The following is a 24,336-nucleotide window of genomic DNA, read 5'->3' as shown; positions in this document are numbered from 1 at the left end:
CTGGATAAGAGGGGGGTTCCGGGGGCCCAGCAGATGGTATCACTAGCCTCGACCAAACGCTTTGCGGGAGAGCTCTACTTATCACTGTTTCCATTTAGCATGATGGATAATGGGGCGGGGTGGAGAGCGGCTCGTCCAAAAAGCTTGAGGGGTGATGGTGATTCGCATAGTTTTCCTAAGGAGCTCCTACCCAGTGGCACTCATGGAGTTACGGATGGAGCCCTGGGTGTTGGGAGTGTCTGCTTGTTTTCCTGAGTCCTGTGGGTGTTTAGACAAGAGGGTTACAACGGTGAGCAAAGCTTTCTCCCGTAGGGCTGACTTCAGGTGTGAAGTCATCCCTTGGGAGCCTTGAGAGTCAACTGACAACAAGCTGCAAGACTCCCCAGACACAGCAGAACAGATCGTGGCCATCTGATTGGCCTGTTGTTGTTGTTTTTTTAATGGATCTTCATTGCCAAAGAGATGGAACTAAGCTCTTCATATTAAAACAGGTTTTTTTGTACTATATACTGAATGCAAAAATATTTGCAAACCACTCAGTGGGAAAGCAGGTTATACTGTTAACCAGTCCACAGTGGTTGTTCAAAATGCAAGTCTAATCTTGCGCCTGACAGAGGAGCCAAGAAGCAAACTTCATTCCATGGCGGTGAAGGAAGAAATGAGGGAAGGGACGCTCCCCTTCCCTTGTCCTAGGTCAGCTGCCTGAACAGGATAGGGAGGGTGAGTGCTCCTGGTGCCACTGGACACTTGAGAAGACTAATCTCTGGGGCCAGCCTCCTCCCACCCAGTCCCAAGGGGGGACTGCACAGTTCTCGTTCTGATGCCAGCGGTTCTAACTTTAACAGGAGAGGTTGGCCTATAATGCCTGGGATTCCCTTGCTCCCTTTTTAAAATGGGGCATGATGCTGGATACTTGGCAATTGGGGGGAGGAGGGGAAGGCAGTCAACTGTAGGGATGTTGCAGATGTTTATTAAGAGAGCCAGTCACTGCACATTTGAGGTTTTAATTAGAAGTGTTAGGTGAATGCTATCCAGCCCCAACAGCGTGTTAAGTTCTAATTTGCCAGTTAGCTCAATCATTCTCCATTCCCATCTCTCACTACTTCTCACGAGCTGAGCTATGAAGAGCTTTGTTCAGTCTCTTTGGCAATGAAGGCCCATAAAAAACACGAGCCTCCATCCTTTCCTTGTCCCCTTTCCAGCACTGCTCTCACACCTTGCTTGTCTACTGCAGCAGTCCCCAGCCTTCTGAGCCTGGCAGGCACGACTGGAAAATGGCTGCCACAGGAGGTGGAGCCAAACGCAATACCTCCTTCCTTACTTGGCCAAAGAACTGCACTGCAATGAACATATGAAAGTAGCTTATTGAAAAGTCTGTCAAGTTCATCAGTCTGTCAAGGTCTTTTGATTGGCCCTGTGGTCCAATACTCGCATAACAGTGACCCTGGAGGAGGAGTGGTTGGGCTTCCTTTGAGTTTCCTGAGTGTGATTGTTTACCACACTAATGTCCTCTTAAATAGTATATAGTTATACGATACATTTTTCTAATTCTTAAGGCGATTGACGCTCCAGATGCTGTATCTCCTTTCTAGTCTTGAGTTTTTAATAAGTGCTCTCTAAGTAATGCCACCCAGTCCCAGTGACTTCATCATCTGTAATTTTTAACTAGCTCTAAGATTTCGTCCTTCTGGCATCAAGTAAGACTGCGGGGCTTCCCAGGCAACTGTCAGCTCAGACAGAAGTTGGGTTTGTCTGTGGGGTGACCATTTTCCCCAAATGGGAAGGCTTACAGCTTCAAGAGGGTCAGGGCAGCAGCCCCACCAGTGGGCGGCAGGAACTCATTCCGGTGCCCACTAACTTGGCTGCTCTTGCCAACAGAGGACCACGAAGGGCAGAGGACAGGTAGAATCTAGCAAAGGCTTGTAACAAGTACTGTGGATCGGTGTGATCCTTACCAGGGTCGGAGTGCCAATAAGCCACAGGAGTTGAAATTCCAGGGCTATCATTGCAGTAGGTGAGTAAGCAAATCAGACTACAGGACTGGTGGAGCAGCATGCAAGTACCCTGAGAACGGGCCTATTGTGGATATGGAAAAGCTGCTTCATGCCACACAGAAGTGGCCGGATCCCACTGTTCCTACTTCCAGGGGAGGAAAACGTCCTTCAGAGTTCTCTGCTCTGCAGTGGAAGACTCCGGCTGGTTTAGCAGCAGGAAGAAACAGAACTGCCCTTCTGTTCAGCAAATTCAGCATGCGAGGCTATACTCTCAACCTCACAGGTTCCCAAAAAAGCCAGACAAATAAGAGATCAATTCCTCCTTTAGGAGCCCTCCAATAATAGTGCAGCCCCATCGACAGGCTCCAGCACAGCCCAGTTCAAGCTGCAGACATGCTTCCCAGCTCAGGACATCGCCTAAACAGGAACAGCTAACCCAAACGTCTGGAAGAGATGCATCAATGGAGGCATCCGATATGGTTCTGGGGCCCCCATTTAGGGGGAGGACAATTCACTGCCCTTGAATGTAGCTCCAGCACACAGAGTGCTTCCCCCCTTTCCCCCAGTTTTAATTATGACAGTGCTGGAGATCAGAAAAAGAACTGTGAACATCACCACAAAATATATTTAAGATCTGTTACATGATCAGATGAATCATGTACTTTATTGCGAGCCAGAAAAGTACAGAGGGAGAAATGTAAATAAATGTCATAATGATGCAACAACAGCCGAAAAATATGAAGGCTGCCTTTTCATTCAGGCTAAAGGTAAAGGTGAAGGTATCCCCTCCTGTGCAAGCACCGGGTCCTGTCTGACCCTTGGGGTGACACCCTCTAGCGTTTTCATGGCAGACTCAATACAGGGTGGTTTGCCAGTGCCTTCCCCAGTCATGACCGTTTACCCCCCAGCAAGCTGGGTACTCATTTTACCGGCCTCGGAAGGATGGAAGGCTGAGTCAACCTTGATTGAACTCCCAGCCTCATGCTCAGAGAGTCAGGCAGCATGTAGGCTGCCTTACTACCCTGCGCCACAAGAGGCTCTTCAGGATAGCCTACTTAAATTTAGGCTGCCCATGCTAATTCAGTTGCTCCGCTTAAATAATTGTAACTGGAGCTTAATTACTGCCATAGCTGCACAATTTCATCTCCTGTCCCACAAAGATCCAGATCCGTGCCATGTGCCAAGCAACAGGATTGGGGTTGAAACTGAAATCACTACTGTGACACCAAAGCAAGTTAATGCCCATATTAACTGCCTTCTGATACCTTTTGCAGTGCAGAGATGGGATGGGAAGGTACATTCACCTGGAAGGGAACTGAGTGTGTGGAGGCTATGCAATTCCAAACTGTCTTGGATGAACAGATCACCTACCTAGAAAACCTACCTAGAAAATCCCAACATACCAACTCAGACACAATGACATGGGAATGACAAGGTGCAAGCCTCTGTGTGTCTGGGGAAGTGTGCCTGCTCACAAAAGCTTTCACCTGGAAGAAAATTTGGCTGGTGCCTGGCTGAACTCAGACTTTGTTCTGCTGCTTCAGCCCAACATTGCGAGCCACGTGATCCTATGCAAAACTAAATTATTCAAGAGGGCTTTACTGGGCAGAAAACAGAGGGACATTGGCCTTAATGACTCATAACGTTATTTGGAAAAATTATTAGGGACAAGTGGACTCTATTATTGTGGTTAGCTGACTGAAACAAGGACCCTACTGAAGAATTTTGCATCATCGTGTTGTTACCCACCCCAAGCCAACCAGGGAGGGCGGGCTACCAAGCTAACGTTAAATTATTATTGTTATTATTGTTATTATTATTTAATGTATCATGTGAATACCTATGCGTTACTTCAGTTCTCTTTCAGACTTCTGGAGGTTCTACCACCCTAATCCGATTGCATGATTCATGGACCAGCCCCTCCTGTCGATTGTCCGGACGGCTGCATGGCTCACAAGAAAGCCCTCCTGAACAGTTCTGCTGGGCACCATTTGCAAAATGGCAAGCATGGGGGGACTCCACAATGCTGGAGTCAGCACAGCAACAGGTATGAAGAGGGCCGTTGCAGGGCAGCACCTTCAGAAGGCTTTGCTCAGTGGACAGAGATGCACGGAGGGGAGGCAGTCCTTGAGTTGGACCCCGCAACAGAGTCTCTGTAGAAAACAAGCACGATGCAGATTCTACCTGATGCCCAATAGTAGCCAGAAGGCAGCATTTTGCACCAAACGTACAGAAGGCTGAGCTGTCTTTTAAGGGCAATCCCTGTAGATGACATGGTCGAGTCACCAAAACCAGGCACAGAGAGTGGCGGGCATGGACCCATCCAGCTGCATCTCTTCATCCTTACTTCTACCTTCCGAAGTCTCAGTGAGGTGGCGGCCTTCATGAGACCAAAAGCTGCTGACTAAGCCAATATGAGCAGCATCGAGGCACAGCCCTTGTCTACATTTACACAAGGGTCACACCAACTCATGTCTCTGTTCACAGCCTGGCCTGAAATCAGATGGAAAGGTGTGTAGGACAGCTGATTTATCCAGTAAGGCCTGGAGTTACTCTTTGACTGTTTTTTTCTAACATTTTGCTCACAAAGGGCAAGGTAATTGGCCACATCATTCTTCTCTGCTGATGGGATTTTTTTTTGTAACAAATGGATGACTGCCTGTTTTAGGGCATAATGAAAGATGCTCTGGCCTGTGGTTGATTTACAATGGGCATTGGGGGCTAATTAATGTGATCTTTACATGCTTTAATATCCAGGACAGGCAAGGTTCTAGTGAACCCAGGGGCCTGTCCATATCCATCGTAACAAACAGGGACCGGATGTTGGGGTTGAGGTTTATGTTGTCTCAGTTGTGTAACAACCAGCATCTAAATTAGAGATATTTTCTCAGTTAAGAAGTTTGCAAAAATGTCACAGCTAATTGTCAGTTCTTGGGAGCTTGAAATCTTCAGTCTTTGACATTAACACATGGCCAGATCGTTGTACCTGTTGTGAAATAGTTCCCTGTCTAAAAACACCTATATAAATAGAGTCTGATGTAATTGTGGATTACCCGTTCAGAGCATGATAAAGTCTGAATGAGACAAATATGTCTGCAAACTACTGGGAAATTGGGATTGCCCCGTAGGTTCCTACCAAATGTACCTTGATAGAGTATTTTGCCTCATCATGCCTTGCAGAACAGGTGAGACCTCCTTAGATTGCTATACTTTGCCCAATAACACACTGGAGGTAGTCAGAACGTTTATAATTATGTCATGATATGTTGCCTCCAATACAAACCATAGTCTCCAGTTTCTGGCACTTTCTTTCTACTTATCCCAGTTTTTTCATGGACACAATTTCTTGAACAACCCTAAGCCATAGAATAATGAGATACTTCTAAGAATTTTGAATTTGACTTCGGCCCTTTGTGGCTAGAACAAACAGCAGCTGCCAGAAACTTTGCAACAACCGCAGTACAGTAATGTTGTACATATAAAAGGAGGGTTCAGGAAACTGAATGTGAAGAGATGCCATCATGAACCAAAATCTGGATCTCCTGCTCCCTCTCTTCTGACCAAGGGGCAGTCCACCCGCATGTGTGAAATGGTATTGAGAATGCCAGAGCCACATCTATCCGAAAAGGGGGAACCAAAAGACCTACCATCATACCTCATGGAAGGGAAAGCATTCAAATGTGCTAACATCACTGCTGAATAGTCTGAGGGAACAGTGGGGGAGAATCCACCACGAGCGGGTTCTCCTGTTGGGGTAAATCCAAGCACCAATGGGGAGCAAACCCGCCTTCCTCTACGCCAGGTTGAATGAAAGTAGAAGAAAACAACCTTTAGCCTGCGTTTGAATGCTGCAGCCATGCCTTGGCTTCAACAGAGTCCTGCCCCAATTCAGATCTTAAAACTACACCAACTGCACGTTTCAGGGTACTGTGATAGGTCACCAAAAACAGCAGCCTGAATGTTCGCTCTTTATGAGCTGGAGCACCCACAGTCGTCGTTTTGAGGAATTCGACGTGCAAGCATCCAAACTGGCATGGCTGACTCCTTGACTAAAAAGACTCTGGAGGACTAGGTGTCTTAGCTGAAGGGTTAGTTCAAGGGACTGGTGGTGGCTAGTTCCCCTGGGGGGTGAGGAGATGCCCACCCAGCCTTCTGGTATGTGTCTGTGCCTAACCTGTCCTCTTTAAATATTAACCTTAGACACCTTATTTTGAAAACACAGGATTTTAATGCTCAAATTGATGACTTTGTAGTATCTAACACTTAGCAAAGGAAGAGACTTAGCAGAAATTCAATGAGCTGCATCTGTATATCATTGTCAATTTCTGTAGGACCACATTTGGACATAAGAACAAATGTAAAGAATGGAAGCTTAATAATCTGTTTGTTACACAAGGAATCAACACACACATGCACAAAACCACTATATTTGCATTTATTCCTGAAATCAAAAATCAGCATGATATACTATGGTAGAAACCTTATATAACTGAAGCATGCAATCATAAGTTCATTAAAAGCCAAATTCTATGCATGTTACTCAAAACTGAATCACAATGGGCAACACAAGGCGGTGGTGGGGAGTAAAACCGACATTTTCTCCAAGAGCAGATGGGGGGGTTTTTGTGCTGCAAGTGAGTTCTGCTTTTCTCCAGCCACCTCTACCCCAAAAAACATAACTGGTTCTGCCTCCACACATACTTTCTCGCCCGTAAGTTTTTTTTAAGGCATTCAGCATTATTCATCATAAAAGAAATCTATTCATAGCCACTTTTTTGTTAAAAATAATTTCCTTTTCTAAAAACTTTGAAGCAATTTTTAATTATTAATTAAATTATTTACATCCCACTTTTTCTTGTGGTTCAAGAAGGCTTTCAAGACTAATTCAAATCACTCCCAGTTAAAACCAGAATGAAATAACAAGGCCAAATCTCTCCCTCTCTCCCCCTTTAAAATACGCCTGCCATTCAAACTCCCTGGGTCCTGGATAAAAAAGGAAAAAGGAGGCTTTTTCACTGCCATAAATGCCGGCCTATCAGCATCCTGCACAGCAAGATGGGGAGTTTAAAGGGAAATGCACTGGTAAATGTCGAATCAACACTCTTAAACAGCCAGCTTTTTCTGCCGCCCAGCCTAAGGAACTCTTGGAATCTGCACTGTTGTATATGTTTATTAAAAAAGCTGGGGACTGCATTCAAATCACTGGAACACAACAAATCACTAGAAGGCAACCCAAGAGGCTAGACGTGACAGTGTTCTACACAAACACACACACACACGCGGCCCATCAAACGTCTACAAGCCAGTTTCACTTACTGGACCAAAGGGACTGCAATTACATCAAGATAATTTTTCATTCAAGTGATAATGATACATAATAGTTTTTTGATTGCAATAATAATAAAGATAATAATAATAATTTTTCATTCACTTACCACTGGATCTGTTTTTACGGTTTGATTTCCCACCTGTCAGAAGCATTTTGAGACTGTTCCGGAACATGACTCTTCTGAAATCAGCACGTCCCAGAAGCTGTACAAATATAAAAATAAAGTGTATCAAAGTATTATTATTATTATTGCTATTGTTATGAGTGTTCTGTTGATCTGGTGCCAACAGAGTTACACAAGCCAAAAGGTTAAAGAGAGAGATCAGAGGCCTCATAAAAAGATGGCTCCTCAGAGGAAAGTGGGGGAAGATCATGGGGGATGTTTCAGCAAAAGATCCTTGTTAGAGAGGCTCTTCATCAGTATGAGGTGGCCTGGGGAAAGGGCCCCTGTGCTGTGCTGGCCCCGGCCCACCACTGCCCCACTCATGTCCTGGCTTTGACCTTCTGCGGGAGGGTCAACAAGACAGCTGCCAGCCAACTCAGAGGCTTACGGCTGGTTCCCTTTGGGTGATTCCAGCCTCAGCCTGCTGCATCTCAGAAAGGGAGAAAGCCGAAACACTGGGTTGCCCTGCACTCCTGCTCCAGAACGCCTTACGCTAGGAGTGGCAGTTGTTAGAACAGTCTTACTTTCTGCTAAGAGATTGTTCTCTAACTTGAAGTTTCCTGTTGAAAACATTGATGTCCCTTGAAAAAGGCACACAGCGAAACGCATTGGGATCTGTTTAATATACTGGACATTAAAGAACCAAGGGATGTTTGAAGACTCCTTATAAGTCTGTTTATTATACTGTAACATTCTGGTACTCCCATCCTGGTACCCCACCCCCGGTGCCCTATTACTTGTTTTGTGTCTGGTCCTGCACTGGCTCCTCCCCCTCCTCTTTCATTTTTGCGTCTGCAGCAGCTACTGACGTTGGGTCCCTTTCTGGCACGTCCGTCGCCCATGCCCAGAGCTCCAGGCTGGAAAGGCTGCTCCTGCATCACTGACTCCTTCCTCTTTTTTGACCCCACACTGGTCTTTTCTTCTTCCATGACTAGAAATCTCTGCTAATCAGATAAGGGGCTTTTGTTTGTTCGCTTGTTTCTGGAGTGCAACTTAGGCTGAGGCATCCTGCCTGGAGCCGCAGGGCTCTCCCAACTGAAGAGGTGTTTTCGCTCCGCCCCAGGAGAATCATTCAAAAATTTCCACAGCCCTGCCTGGAGCAAGAGGAGGCATGACCTCACCAGCTTGGATGACTTCCCCCATGGGAGGAGAATGACGTATTGCCTAAGTGGGGTGGTGCCTAACAGTGCCCATGCTTCTGCCAAAGTCCTATGCACCCACTCCACGACACAACTTGAGCTTGCACAAACCTCTCTTCTGCTTCAAAATAAAGGAACCTGAGAAAACACTGGCATCTACAGAGGTTTGCTGGATACCTGTCGGTACTCGACTCAAAACTGTACAAAGTGGCCAATTGGAGTTGTGGGTGCAGCATCAATAGCAAGCTGACATTACGGATTTGTTTCTTGCAGCAGATTGCTGAGGACAGTGAAACCTGGAGTTGCCCTGCATAGGAGCAGACCCTCCCATATCTTCACTCTGCTGGTCAATTAAAATTATTCCAAGTCAGCACAAGGATGCGGAGAATTGCACTGCAAGCACGATCGCGGGCAAACAGGCTACCTCCACGACTGGTTTGAACATTCCGCTGTATAGCAGCCCTCTTAAATAAGTTCTACTTCTTTGTGGGGCAGGCAGTTTTGCAAAATCGCAGCATGGGAACGCAATCTCCCTGGAGGCTCATGGTCACGTAACAGCAATAAAAGGCACAGATCCCTCAGTCCCCCCACCCACCCCACCCCAGGGCCTGTGCGGTCAGAAGCATCGTTTAAATGTCCTGCCCTGGATCCCTGGCCTGCCATCGGACATCTTTGTGGTGGAGATGCCGGCTTGCCTCCTGTGGTACCAGCTCATCGCATTTTTATGCAAATACACACGCAGGATGGCAACTGGTTAAGTCCTCACTCTTCTCACTTGGGTAAGCAATGGCTCCTTTATTCTCTCCACAAGGTAAGGTAACAGCTCCACTTCTATTTAATGGGATGGGAGTGAAGGTGGCAGGGGATGGGCTGATCTTATCAGAGCCCGGAAGTTACATAATGCATTGGAGAAGACTCTGCAGAGGAAGGAAATGACAAACCACCTCTGCTTTCCATTTGCCTCGGAAGGCTGGCTGGGGACTTGATAGTCCTTTACGTGCACAATAGAGAAGATGCAGGCATGAAATCTCATGAAAGTTGGGCTAAATTTTTAGAACTTTACGAAACTTGATACGCAACTAGTTTTATTTGTTTAGACCCAAAGTATTGGGGAACATCAACAGACTATAGAGAACTACATCCCTACCTCTTTGTGTTACACACTAGCCAGAATTAACATCTTTCCTTCTAACCTAACGAAAGGCAGGTTCAATAAGATCCCTGCTTCCCAAGGGCTGTCCCCTCCAGGCCCACTGGAGCATTTCATCAGAGATTTTGAGAGGGCCAGCTACCTTCTGCATGGCAGGCGTAACCCATTTGGATGGATGGGAAACACAGTATTGGGGTAGCACAGAATGAGGAGGGTCCTCTTAAGAGCCAGGCAACTGCACTCATTTTGGTTCGGGTTTTACTTGCTGACTTGGAATGGATGGACGCTATTACTCTCTGTAACCAGCCGTTATTAGTTGTCATCATTTTCTTTGGCAAACTTTTTTTTTTTTTGCAAACTGCATCTGTTTTTTTTGTTTGTTTTTTACTCTTTTTGTTACGCCAACAAAAGCTTTGTTTAGATCAGCTTCACCTTCCTCCCTCCTTCTTTGTTTTTGCTTTATTTCCTGGTGTTATTTTTGTTTTTTCTTCCCCTTTCCTGTTGTACACGGTTAGGAAAGAGGATGAGTTTACAGGAGGGCAATATTGCTTATATCGATACTGAATCTGACTTCTGTTGCAGGAAAGATAATGGAGCAGATATTAAAGAGTGATCTTCAAGCTTCTGAAGCCCCATATGAGAGTTAAGATATTATAGGCACTTTTAATATTTAATCCAGTTCATTTTGTAACTATTTTATAATTTTGAAGTTTATATGCATTTTTAGTACTGTAATTTGCCCTGAGTTTCCAAGGGTAGGGCGGAATATAAATCTCAAAATAAAATAAACATAAAGACTAACAACATACAAGTTTCCATGAGTCAGCTCTCACTTCTTCCCATTATTGTCTTGCAAACATTCTGCATCAACAGGGAAAAGAAAATCTCCTATCTAACCCTTCTGGCAGCTGCCGGCCTCTAAACGAGGAAAGCCCTCTCTGTGATTATTCTTCTAGGGTATGGCAAGGTCACATATGAGGACATGTGCACATTTATTAGATGTGGGTCATTATGGCTACCTGGAACTTTTGTTTCCCATCCCTTGTATATAAGGGGATACTTTTTTCAGTAATTCTCAGATGAAAATTGTAATTTCCTGCCAGTTAGTGGGTCGGGGGAATTTTTTTGTTTGTTTGTTTGGCCACATTAAGACTGGCCAGGGTGCAATCTTGAAAATTATGGTGTCACAGGAATAATGCCATGTCTCAGCATTTCCAAAAACTTCCACCACAAACACGTGGGATGAAGAACTTCTCCTCAATGAGTGCCATGAATACAAAGTCCTTGGAAAGCGAAATAAACCCAGTAGCCTTCGACATCTGGCACGGGAAAGCAATTCAAGTTTCTTCAGAGACCCGATACTGGTGGCTCACGTGACTATGAAAATATCATCCTTATAAGTCTGGCTCCTGAATTTTGGGCTGCCTCCTAGAGCCAAAGAAAATTTGACTGTGCCTTGATTAAGAACTATTTCAGTCATTCTACAAGAGAAAATGGTTCACAACAGTTTTTTCAGCCCTCCCCAGAAGTCCTCAGAAAAAAAACTTTTTAAAATTTAACTTTTCTGGTCTTTTCCAGGCTTTCACATCTGAACTCTATCAAATGTGGGAAGCACAAACCCCTCTAAATCTGGCCTTCCTGACCGGCACCAAGGGTATCAATCAATCAAGTTATGAATCCAGCTGATTGGTTCCACAGGTCAAATCAAAACCTACCCCCAAATTCTTATTTATACTCCTCCTCTTCCATGGTGGAAGCCATATTTAACCACCCATCTGAAAGACCGAGTGATACAAAGCAAGGCCATCAAGACCGAGTCCACCTGGGTGTCTCGGAGGACAGAAAAAGTGCAATCTGCAAAGCACAAGTGTCTTGCCTCTTGCCTTCTGTTTGAGCTCACAATGCTCCTCCTGAAGAAGCACACTGGTAAATGCAGATAAGTGGCAGTGAGGCTGGGAGTCATCCCTCCATTCATACAGAACTTCTTCCCAATGGGAACCCAGCATGGTCCTCGTCTTCTCCGGTCTATACTAACAACTATGCTGGGAGGGACATATTAAGGGGAGCAAGAGACCCCCACAGCAGACTGGATGTCTGCACCTCATCTCCCACATCCCAATTCAGCTGGCTTTTCATGGATTTCAAAAGCTGAAACACTTTTTAGGATTGTGCTGCGAGTAACCCCTGTGGGACAAAGTGAAGTTCTCCTGAAAGCACCACATGGACTGCCTGATCCATGCACAGTTCTTTGGGAACACTAAATTTGATGTGTCAACAGTTTTCAGTCAACTACACATTATAGTGTCTAATTTATTTTACAATTTCCACTTAAAATGGAAACTGTTTGAAATTTAAATCATATATAATGGTTCTTTCTAAATTTCTTTTCAAATATTCATTGTTTTGGGGACACAAAATTAACACGGGGCAGTTATAACAAAACATAAAATTAACAATGGGCACAAGCTACAATAAAAATGCTAAATCAAATTATGCTGTATTTAAGGCATCCAGAAAAGTTCCTGATTCATATTTTTCCAGAAATCTACATTGCTGAATAAAAGGATGACAGCTCATCTTCAAACATGATTTTTAAAAATGCTATATGTAATCAAGTGTATTTCCACACGCCACTAAGGAAAGGCAAACAAGTCCAAAAGTAGCAAAACTGAAAAGGCACCCAAGGAAGTTTGCTTTAAAACCTAAAAATCCTACTCAATAATATAGGTAGAAACAGAAACTCGGGGGGGGGGGAGCATACATTGGCTATAACCACAAGAGAAGTTTCTTGTTTTTTGCTAATGTTATGGAAACCAATTTCGACTCACACAAGGGCAGGGGAGAACTGGCTAAACTAGTGATTCACCTTGTGAAGCAGAGAGTCACAAACACCGGGATCAATTGCTGGCTGTGACTAAAAGGATCACGGTTGAGGCTTGACTGGGCTGATCTCTCAACGCCGCCTGCCAAGCAAGGATCCCAAGGACCCAGGGCTGTGGGCGGAGCCTTGGAGAAGCATCAGGAACACAAGGGGCAGATGAAAAATTGTTTCAAGGTGGCCAAACTATGGCTCCCCAGGTACCCATGGACTACAATTCCCAAGAGCCCCTGCCAGGGACTCATGGCAATTGTAGTCCGTCTGGAGAGCAACAGTTTGGCCACCCCTGCAATACATCAACAGACACGAAGTACGTTCAGGCCCAAGTGCAAAAAAATGGCAAGAATGTCCAACAAAACCAGAAGTGAACATACAACTCAAGCATGGGCATGTCTCAGTTGAGGCCCAACAGAGAAACATTTGTAAGCAGTTTTTTTTTTTAAATGCCTTCTAAAATATTGAGTTTAAAAAAACACACAGAAAAAAGAACAAGGGGAAAAACTAAATCCATCAACTAAAGAAAAAAGGGGGAGGTATACATATAGTAGAGCCTCTTGTGGCACAGAGCGGTAAGGCAGCAGAAATGCTGTCTGAAGCTGTCTGCCCATGAGGCTGGGAGTTTGATCCCAGCAGCCGGCTCAAGGTCGACTCAGCCTTCCATCCTTCCGAGGTCGGTAAAATGAGGACCCAGCTTGCTGCTGGGGGTTAAAATGGTAATGACTGGGGAAGGCACTGGCAAACCACCCCGTATTGAGTCTGCCATGAAAACGCTGGAGGGCGTCACCCCAAGGGTCAGACATGACTCGGTGCTTGCACAGGGGATACCTTTACCTTTATACATATAGGAGAGAGAAAAATATAAAAACACTGGTGGCACATTTTTCTTTAAAAGGTTTCCAAAAATCAAAATATATCCATTTGCAATTGTCATCTATATGCCAGGCATTCAAATGCTGATAACAGTTTGATTTTGTTTGTTTGTGCCATTTATATACCGGCTCTCACTGTGACTTCCCGGGGTGGTGTATAAACTGCATTTAAGGTTCGCATATATCTTTCCAGGGTTGTAACACAAGACTTTGAGTTGTGGTAGGGGGGTGAAAGATCCATTTGCTGTGACTGTCAGGCAGATAATTTAAAAGCACCTATGCATCCTCAGAACTCAGAGAACACTGGAATTCAAAACTGATATTAGTAATAACTTCTTCCCAGAAAAAAAGCAAATTTTTAATCAAGAACTCCTCCAGTCAATGGTGTCCTGCTTCACCAACATATATATACAAGCATCTTCAGAAATCAAGATATGCGCTAATACAAAACTGATATGAGCAACGTCTTTCCGGGATAACCAAATGAATCAACACCTCCAAAGATTAAGAATAACTGCAGTGCTCCATATAACCCAAATGTACTTTTTGCTGAATAAGTGGCAGTTTAAGAGTAATGGAAAGAGCAGGTACAAACTTTAAGGCCCTAGCCCCTGACGCTGACAAGACAGGATGAACCCACTCCTGATCCCATTCGCGGCTGAGACTCTGCATATTTTAATCAACGTGACATGTTTATAGACAAACCTTGAAGGTTTCGCTTTCTGCATCAATTCAATTAGCGTTTCCAGAAGAAAGGAAGACTCTGAAACTCCTCCTATTCAGATACCCCTGCTGTCGTACAGACTGCCTGCAGCGGGACTGGACAACTCCCTTCCAGACCTTCGTTGAGGAAAATGCCAAACGCTCCTTATCGGATCTCAAATGGCTCAAGGTCAGCAGTGTCCCCACCAGCCCAGGCCTCCCACAGAAAAAGAGGTCTCCCCATTGCCTAAGTCTGGATGGGACCATCATTTTAACTGAGCAAACAAAAACGGATCAAATTGATGTTGTTGCGACATTTTGCACCACTATTCTCTGGTGGCAGGAAGAATCTGCAGGAAGAATCTACTCTGACCTGACGGATTCCACTTGGAGAGAGGCACCGGCCCAGAAGCCTCCAAAAGAGGCCAAGGTGGATTGTCCAGCTGCAAGAAGCAGCCTCCAAATCAGTGCAAGTTAACAAGTATGCCTTTTGATATCAACTAAAATCAGGGAGACAAAATCCTCTCGCAGTGAATGGAAGTTTCATCGTCCCTAAAGACCAAGAGAGAGAGACCTTGGGAGTTGGGGAAGAGAACTCACTGAAAATGCCGGCTCAGGGCGTGGCTGCAACAAAACAGGCAAATGCGATGCTGGGGCTATTTGGAAGGAGACAGGAAAGAAATCAGCATAAATCTACAGGGCGGCCTCATCTGGAATACTGTGTCCAGTTCTGGTCACTGCGCCTCAAACAAGATAGTTCAGCCTTGGAAGGGTAACTAAAGTGATTAAGGGGGTGGAAGACCTTCCCTATGAAGAAAGGCAAAAGCAACTAGAGCTCTTCAGTTTGGATAAACAATGACTGCGGGGGGGGGGTGTGACATGATGGAGGTATACAAATTTACACGTGGGATAAAGAAGGCAGAGAAAGAACTTTCCTCCCCGTACAAGAATCCCAGAGTGGGAAGGAGCCATCCAGGCCCCGGGCTCAATACAGGGTCAGCCTCAAGCATCCAGGAGAAGGATGTGTCCAGCCACTCCTTGAAGATGTCCAGTGAGGCCACCTCCCTAGGCAGCCATTTCCACTGCTGGACTACTCTGACTGTGATTCTCCCCCCCACCCCACCCCCGATATCTAGCCGATACCATGCTACACGTACTTTAGACGCATTCCTGCGAGTCCTCTCCTCTGCTGCCAACAGGAACCGCTTCCTACCCTCCTCCAAGTGCCAGCCTTTCAGATACTTTCAGAGAGCCCTCCTGTCCCCTCTCCACCTCCCCTTCTCCAGGCTGAATATTCCCAAGTTTCCTCATCAGGCTTGGCCGCCAGGCCCCGCATCATCTTCGTCATTCTCCTCTGCACCCTCTCCATTTTGTCCCTGTCCTTTTTGAAGTGAGGCCTCCAGAACTGCACAGAGTACTCCAGGTGGGTCCAACCAATGCGGTAGACGGCATAGGGACTTTGACATCTTTGACATGAATTTGATATGATGCCTCTATTGAGACAGCGGAAGATGCATTCGCCTTCTTTGCTGCTGCCATCATGCTGTCTACTCATATTTAGCTTACAGTCCACAAGTACCCCGAGATCTCGTTCACACACCCTGCTACCCAGAAGAGTACCTCCCATCCAATATGCATGCTTCTCATTTTTGTGACCCAGATGTAGAACTCTGCGCTTCTCCTTACTGAGTTGCATTGGGCACTCAATGAAATTAATGAGCAGTAAGCTTAGAACTGATCAAAGGAAGAGGCCCTTCTTTGCCCAGAGAGTCATTCATATGTGGACATCACCTTGCAGGACGTGGTGGGGGCTACAAGCACAGACAGCTTCACGAGGGGACTGCATAAGCAGAGGGAGCAGAGGTCCATCACTGGCTCTTAGCCAGAAGGTATCGACGGAACACTCTGTCCGGGGAAGCGATGCTCTGCCTTCTTGGTGCTTGGGGGGTAACAGTGAGAGGGCTTCTCGCCCGATTGGTGGACCTCCTGATGCCACCTGGGTTTTGGCTACTGTGTGACACAGAGTATTGGTCTGGCTGGGCCACTGGCCTAACTCAACACAGCTTCTCTGACGTTCTCCAAATATATCACCATGGCTAGTAGCCACTGACGGGCCGTTCGTCCGTGAACGTCTAAACCCTTTTAATGCTTAGAGTCACCATACTTCATGGCGCCTGATATGGCGCCTCTTGTCCATGAATCAAGCTGGCAGCTCCTGACAGGCCCCATTCCTCAGGGGCAGGGGCTGCCACAAGGGGAATGGTCCACATGTCATATTCTGATGTTCGGAGTCCTGCAAGGGGTGATGCTTTCCCCTGTGCTATTTCTGTCCCCTTGCTTCTCTGGTCCGCGTCAGACTTGGGTGTCATCAGTATGCTGATGACACCCAGGTCTATCTGTTGACAGCTGGCCACCCGTCGACTGCCCTGGAACAGCAAGCCAGTTGCCTAGAGCAGGGGTAGTCAAACTGCGGCCCTCCAGATGTCCATGGACTACAATTCCCAGAAGCCCCTGCCAGCATTCGCTGGCAGGGGCTACTGGGAATTGTAGTCCATGGACATCTGGAGGGCCGCAGTTTGACTACCCCTGGCCTAGAGGCTGTGGCTGGATCACTCAAGCAGAGCCGACTGAAACTAAATCTGGCAAAGTCGGGGGTCCTATGGCTCAGTCCGGAAGGGGCAGATAGGGTGTTCCATCTCCCAGTGTGGGATGCGAACTGGTCCCTACCCAGTCCATTAGGAGTTTGGGAGTCTACCTGGATGCTTGCTTATCTACGGAGGACCAGGTAATGCAGACAGCCCAAACTGATGTGTTTACAGCTTCATGGATTTAAACAACGGGTTCCATATCTGCCCCCAAACAACCTGGCCACCATAATCCACACCACGGTCACCTCCAGGACTGATTACTACAACATACTGTGCCCAGGGCTACCCTTGGGCCAATTCCAGAAGCTCCCAATGATCCAGAATGCAGGGGCAAGGGTCTTAACAAAGCCATCTTGTCCTACACACATCCATCCTGTGCTCCACGGAGAACTAGATCCGGTTCAAAGTCTGGATGTTGCCCTTTAGAGCCCTTAACTTGGAGCCTTCTGTAAAAACAGACTGCTGGAACAAGATTTTAGACATTTTATCATCATAACTGTGGATTGACTGACTGTGGTTTGACTGACTGTGGATGTTTGTAGCACAGATGTTTTAATTTGATAATTTTTGTAAACCGCCCAAAGCCCCTCTGTTGGGAAGGGTTGGCTACAAGTGCACGAAATAAATAAATAAGTCCTGCGTTCTATTCTTGCGTGAGAGGGTGAGGGCGAAAAAGCACCCCTCCGTCCACACCCTGACTCATCTGCCTTCCCTCATGAGAAAAGTGCTCCAGCCGCCTCAGTCATCTTGGGTGCCCTCAGGTGAACTTCTCCCAGTTCTGCAATATCCCTTATTTTGTGGTAAGGCAAGCAGAAATGAACACAGAGGTCTAAATGAGGCTGCCCCAAGGCTTTGTACAGGCTCATGACTGCAAGCACTGGCCACTTTATTCTTATTCCTCTTCCTAAGACCTCTTAGCATGAAGTTTGCCTTTGCACTACAGGGGACGACTGGGCCGACCAACGCCTGCATCAGCCCCTCCTCAGCAACTGCCAGGTGTCTTCCAACCTTCACCTCCACCAGCTTAGACCCTCTCAACACATTGTCCAAACCGGGATTGTTGTCCCAATATGCATCACAGCACACGGAAATTCACGTGCCCGGCTCTTCACCCCTCTTCACAAGCCCCCCCCCCCACACACACACACCCCAACTCTCTTGCCAGCATTGGCTAAGGTGGCTGGTGCACTGCCCCCACCCCCAAGTGCTTAATCATTGATTATTCTTTTAATGTGCAACACAGAGCATCATTATTCAGTGGGGACCGGCTGACCTGGCCTTGCGAAGACGCCGCTGATCCCAGGCCATTTAAACCTGAATGTGTCCGAAGCAGCACTACGGCTGTCTTGATTCATCACAAAAGCACAGGCTGGGCTCCCTACAAACGGTCTCCCCTCCGGACCTTGATGCCACAAAGGAAAGATTATAGGATTCTGCTAGTGCAGTCTAGTTATTAATCTCAGCAGAAGAAGTGACACCCTACATGGAAGACCAAGGACTTCCTCAACACCATCTGGGGGCAGCGGTTGGGGGGCCCCTAAGAGCCCCGCCAGGGAGCCCTAGAATCCCCTCCGCACCTCTAGGCGGGTCGTCCCCAGGGCAAAGGTGGGGCGGTGGGGCTAGGCGGCAGGGGGGGGCACCCTCCGGACCCAGGCGACCTGTCAGGGCTGTCGTGGGCAGACGCCCAGCAAGGGCTTCATTCAAAGGAATTGGGGCGGCTTTTCCCCGGGGCCTGCGCGGCTCCAGCGCCAGGAAAGGGGGTCTGCCGCCCCCGCCCCCGCCTAGGCCCAGGCTCGGCCAGCGGGAGGCCTCCGAGGCTCCGGCCCCCACCCCCACCCCCACCCCCACCCCCACCCCCTGCCTGCCTGCCGAGCCCGGGCGGGGCACGCGCCCCACGACCCCCCCCCCCCCGCGCAGCGACGTGGCCAGAGGGGGGAGGGCTGCTTCGCCCCCCCCCCACGCAGGCAGGCAGGCTGAGGCGGGGCCCCGTAGGCCCCCCCGGCCCCCTTCCCCCCTCCTCTCCCGAGGCCCCCTCCGCCTGCCTCACCTGGCCCGCCGCCGCCGCCTCTCCTCTCGCCTCCTCCTCCTCCTCCGGCCTCCTCCTCCTCGGCGGTCCCCTCCGGGCCTTCCGGGCCTGCCCCCCCGCCCCGGGTCCTCCCTGCCTGGCTGGCTGGCTGGCTGGCTGGCTGCGCGGGCGACACCCCGGCGCGCGCCTCCGCGAGCAGGCCGGGAGCGCGCCCCAGCCCCCTCTGGCCCGGGCGCCTGCGCGCAGGTGCGGGGCGGGGCCGAGCAGGCGCCTCTCCCGGGCACGCGCCCCCAGGCCCCGCCTCCCCCGGGAATCCCCCCCCCTCCCCAGCCCAGCCCAGCCCAGCCCAGCCCAGCCACGGGGCGGGCCCAGGGCGCCCCCCACCCCCCGAAGGGGAAGCCGGAGGATTGAGGGCGGGCGGGGGGGTGGGGGGGGCGGCACTTGGACCCCGAGGGAGGATGGGGGGGGCAGGGGGGGTGGGGGGGGCGGCACTTGGACCCCGAGGGAGGATGGGGGGGGGCAGGAGGAGTCCCCCAGGTTGTTTTCCGGGGCAGAGGCAGGTGTGTGCCACGCCCTGGGCCGGGCAGAGGGAGGGACATCCTCAGCCTGCCCCCGCCCCGCGAGCAGAAACTGACTAGGAGGAGACACAGCAGAGAATCTCCTGGAGGATAAGGGCAGGGGGATGCAGGCCAAGGAGGATGTGGCCCAGGCAGCCAGCCTCTCTGCTCTGGCCCACCTGAAGGAGGGCAGGGGGAGCCTCTGGGCCGGGCCTGCTTCTTCCCACCTTCGGCTTCAGGTGGCCGGCTCCTCTGGGCCTCTGGGGGCTCAGGCTCTTCCCGGCAGGGCTGCAGGGGCCATCGCAGGGTGTTCTGCAGTCCCCCATCCACAGGGTCACTAAACGCCGGGAGTGACTTGGTGGCCCCTGCTGCAAGCACAGTGTCAGCTCTTTGTGGGCTTCATTAGAGCACCCTACTTTTAATCACTTTCATGGTGCTCAAATGTCCCCATCTCCCCCCCCCCCCCCCGTTGCTACAGGCCTGACACCTGGAAAAAAAGTGGGTGAAGAATCAGTAAACTTCAACACTGTCTTCTCTGGAATGAATTTATGGTGGCAGGAAATTAGTGTAGCAGAGAAGAAATGCCTACTCTGGATACATTGCGATCAAAGGATCAGGTCCGGGAAGGAGCTTTCCCTTGGATCTGCCAATAGCTTCTGGAATGGTCTACTTACTCCTCCACTTGCTCCTGGATGAGGCAGCTTCATTTCACTTGTTCCATCTGGCTTAATAAAAAGATCCATTTCACACATCCCAAATGTTATTGTGGGTGCCAGTTTAAGCATACATGTTCGGTGAATGAGCTGCCTTTCCAAATGGGAGTCAAACAAAATAACTAAGCACAGGAGAGAAGCCTCACCTCTGCTGCCTTTCGCTTCCTGCCCAGGCAGGAGCCGCTGACTAAGGTTTCTGCACCCTACTAGAAGCAAGTATCACCCAGACATGGATTTAGGAGCTCCCTCTCAATTTTAAGGATCATTTTGACAAAGTGACAGGACTCCAGGACAGTGAATGAGGATAGAAACATGAATTCAGCAGAAAGTTTATTGAGAAAAACCAAGGTACGGACACACACGGAGGAGGAGGAGGAGTAGATGAGGGGCTTTTACACCCTGAATTTCTCTACAATAAGGAATCTCAAAGCAGCTTACGGTTGCCTTCCTCTCCCCTCAACAGACACCCTGTGAGGGAGGTAGGGCTGAGAGAGCCCTGACAGGATGTCTCCATGAGAGCAGAACTATCAGGGCTAGGATGAGCCCAAAGTCACCCAGCTGGCTGCATGTGGAGGAGCTGGGAATCAAACCTGGCTTGCCAAATTTGAAGCTGGCACTCCTAACCACTACACTAGGCTGGAGCAAAGTTCCCCAGGGTAAACAGCCGAGCAGACCCCCATAGAGCACCTGGCAGAATCGTATCTAGATGTCCCCAGAGTGTGATCTACAGTGGCCATCACTTTGCCACCCAGAAAAGGCTGCATCTGGCTAACCAGTTGGAGCTCATCTTTTAAAAATGTATTTTAATTTAGTTTTATTTATTTCTGATTTTATAATGATGTTAAAGCTTATGGCTACAATATCAAATAAATATAAATATGTATTTATTGAAATCTGTTATACCCCCTCCTTTTGCCCCTCACCAAACTCCTTGGAGGTTCACCTGAACATCTACCCTGAACATCTTTCACAACATTGTAGGACTGGAAGGCATTTGTCCTTCCGGTCTCTTTCCTTTTGGAGCCATATCATAAATCAGCCACTCTCAACTTTTTTACCATTGAGAAACCCCTGAAACATTCTTCAGGCTTCAAGAAACTGCAGAAGTGACCCAGTCATGCACAATATGGTTGGGAGGAATAGCTGTGGACACGCCCACGTGGGGTCCCTCCCCCTCATTGGCCATTTGGGGAGGAGGAGAATGGGGCCACATAACCACATATGGTCGTATGTTGTTTGTTGTTATCACTTTATTATTGTAAAAATAAGTTAACTGTATTGTTTCTGTTTTATGTGAAGCGCCCTTAGCCTTTGGGGAGGGCAGTATATAAATATAAATAAATGTTTTAAAAATTTAAGAAACATATCATTAACTCCCACCCATTCAAGAAACCCTTCCAGGGCCATCAAGAAACCCCAGGATTTTATGGAATCCTGGTTGAGAAAGCCTGTCATAGACACTTAAATATTCTAGCTTGTGTCATCAGATTCTATGAGCCTGAAAAGCCAATACACAGCATTTATTAACCACATGCCCATTTATCTTCCAATTGTTCCAGTCCCTTACTTCAAATCATATAGGAACAGCACAGTGGTCACTATACAACTGAAAGGTCTCTGAATCAGGACAATGGGCCACAATCTGCTCAGCAAACAGAAAACCAGCTCTGTATGTCCAGTGGAATCTTGAGCCAGATTAATACTGTTAAATGACATTAATATTATTATACAAAGCCTATCCTGTATCCTTTATCTCACACAGCACAGTATTTTGCTAGCCATTTCTGTTGGATAAGTAAGTATTTTGCATGGCATGTTTGAAGGCAATTGGCTATGATTTTTTAAAGTCCTTTCCCAAAAGTGCAAAATAATCCCAGAATCACAGATGAGAAAGGCAACACCAGCAATGACAAATGGAAACCGCACCTTCCGTACATATTTATCTCATCCTAATTATTCACACCAAAGCTAAGGACTGAGAGAGACACAAAAGCAAGCAGGATGAAACACATGACCATGATGTCAGGCTCTGCTTTAAAAAAAACAGCACAAAAAACTCAACCCTTTGCGATGGATGGTGCTTCCTAGCAACTGCTGCTGAGGACAGGTTGCTAAGTAACTGCCAGCACCAATTCTGGCCAGGCTGGATCCGGAAATGGGCCATAAAAGGAATTCATCCTCTTCCAGTCTCCTCGTTGCCATGGTGATCATACATAAGTGATGGATCCCTAATTAAGAGTCACAGTTTAAAAAAATATTTCGTCTTGTTTTCACAGTTCTCAGCCGTCATACTAAACAGCCTAAAATTCAGAGTGGGGCAAGCTCTTCTTCCTCTAACTGCACCAGGACGGGAACAGAATGACAGGATTACAAACCAGGCACCAGTTTCAGAAAGAGCAAAGACTCTGTGTGTGTTGATGCTCTTACAATTATTAAATAACTGCAAGTCACAAATATCACTACGAGGTTAGCAGGACGGCAGGACTGGCCCATCATGGAAGGGGAGAGCCTCTGCCTGCCCTGGACCTACGAGGCCCTCTGCTTATTAGAGCCCCTGGTTCGCTCTGTGGGGATCCTAAACTGAGATTTAAAAGAACAGTTTTTTCTGACATTTTTCCAAAACAAAACTTTATCAGGTAGCAAAACCTGACCACATTCCTTGATGCCAGCAAGAAAAAGAACAGCAGGGTTTTTTTTTAAATACCCTTCTTTTCTCTACCCAAAGGAGTCCCAAAGCAGTTCACAGGCCCCTTTCCCTTCCTTTCCCGACGCCCTGTGAGGGAAGTGGGGCTGAGAGAGCTCTGAGAGACCTGCTCTGAGAGAACAGCCCTAAGAGAACTGGGACTAGTCCAAGGCCATGTAGCTGGCTGCATAAGGAGGAGGAGGAGGAGGAGGAGGAGGAGTGGGAAATCCGGTCTCCAGATTAGAGTCCAGTGCTCCTTAGCCACCACACCACACCGGCTGTCTCTAGGAGAAGAGCTGAGGCAGCGTCAGTCCCTTGATCCTTAGGGCCTGCGCTGGGCACTGCCTCCGCTGGCTCAAGGAAAGCGGGAGGAGTTGGAATGAGGGGAGCTCTGAGCAGCATCACAGTAGAGAGTCCTTCAGCGGGAGATACTCTTCAAGGCCAGTCCAGGGTGCCCAACCTTGCTGAGCCTCTGGGCACTTCAGGAATTCCGCTATAACATGGTGGATGTGGCTGCAAAATGGCTTCCACAAGACTTCAAGGCAAGCACAACATGGCCGATGCAGCTTGCTTTCATGTGGTGGCGGCGACGGCTGTCAAAACAGTATTTTTGAAATTGTGCACGGCCAAATTCCCAATGGCTGCTGATCAGAAGAATTGCATGGCAAATGTCCCATCGCACCCCTTCTACGTACCAAAAACACTTGACAGACACCAGGAAGGGTGCTGGCGGACACTCCATTGGGCAGCTCCTGGACTAGCTGGTAGTCAGCTTGGTGCCGTGGTTAGGAGAGCGGACTTCTAACCTGGTGAGCTGGGTTTGATGCCACAAAGAGGAGAGCCTCACTGGGTAAAGACCTGGGACTGCAGCAGAATTCCCAAGCGTTTCCTGACAGTGCCATATGGATTCTAGGCTGTGGTTATCAGCGGGAAATGACAAGTATTTTAACCACGCCCCAAAGCTGGCCAGGTTTTGGTTGCCTCAGGTGAACTATAGCTTTGGGGCACTCCCACCTCATTTCAGCATTCCATATACTGGAACAGATGAGCAAACAACCAAAATATTATACTGTGGCAGGGTGGGACAGCCAGAATTCTCCAGGAAAGGAGAAAAGCATAACTAGGGCGACTCGGTCACAGAAGGGAAAGAAAAGCAGAAGGAAAATCTTGCCTCTGAGGGAGGGAGGTTGACAGGAGCCATTATAATAAGCTTTAACAAGAGTTTTACTGCCCTTTAATTGCATGAGAAATTTCCCAGAATGCATCGAGAAATTCTCAGAGGATGCAACTTAATTTAACCTAGCTGCTAATTTCTGTATAGCACAATTAATCATGAAAGAGTAATTTCACCAGTTCACTGGCAGAGGGCAGCAAAGCACACGCAAAGGTGCCCAACGCCATGACTCACCTGGAAGGCCTCTTCAGCAAGCGGGTCGGGCCCTTTCAGAGGTGCCCCCCGGGGAAACTGGAGGACAAGGGAGGATG

The 24,336-nt window shown here is 48.1% G+C and overlaps 1 protein-coding gene across 14 annotated transcripts in view; it reads right to left on the bottom strand.

The window, feature by feature from the left end:
• TANC2 (tetratricopeptide repeat, ankyrin repeat and coiled-coil containing 2) overlaps positions 1–24,279 on the bottom strand; it is a 114,112-nt gene extending 89,833 nt beyond the window's left edge. For 5 of the 14 annotated variants that reach the window (XM_077313797.1, XM_077313800.1, XM_077313806.1 and 2 more), the window contains exons 1-2: positions 18,920–19,152; positions 7,430–7,526 (exon numbers count right to left, since the gene is read on the bottom strand). In XM_077313797.1, coding sequence (XP_077169912.1) covers positions 7,430–7,496 — 67 coding nt within the window. In that variant the 5' untranslated portion in view covers positions 7,497–7,526; positions 18,920–19,152. Of the gene's footprint in view, positions 1–7,429; positions 7,527–18,145; positions 18,166–18,919; positions 19,153–24,259 lie in introns of those variants that run through there. The other 9 variants (XM_077313801.1, XM_077313802.1, XM_077313805.1 and 6 more) reach the window with 5 other exon arrangements.
• Between the last annotated feature and the right edge of the window lie 57 nt (positions 24,280–24,336).

Source organism: Paroedura picta, chromosome 16 (genome assembly GCF_049243985.1).
Source record: "Paroedura picta isolate Pp20150507F chromosome 16, Ppicta_v3.0, whole genome shotgun sequence".
Classification (NCBI taxonomy): domain Eukaryota; kingdom Metazoa; phylum Chordata; class Lepidosauria; order Squamata; family Gekkonidae; genus Paroedura; species Paroedura picta.
This window is presented reverse-complemented; position numbering and strand designations above follow the sequence as displayed.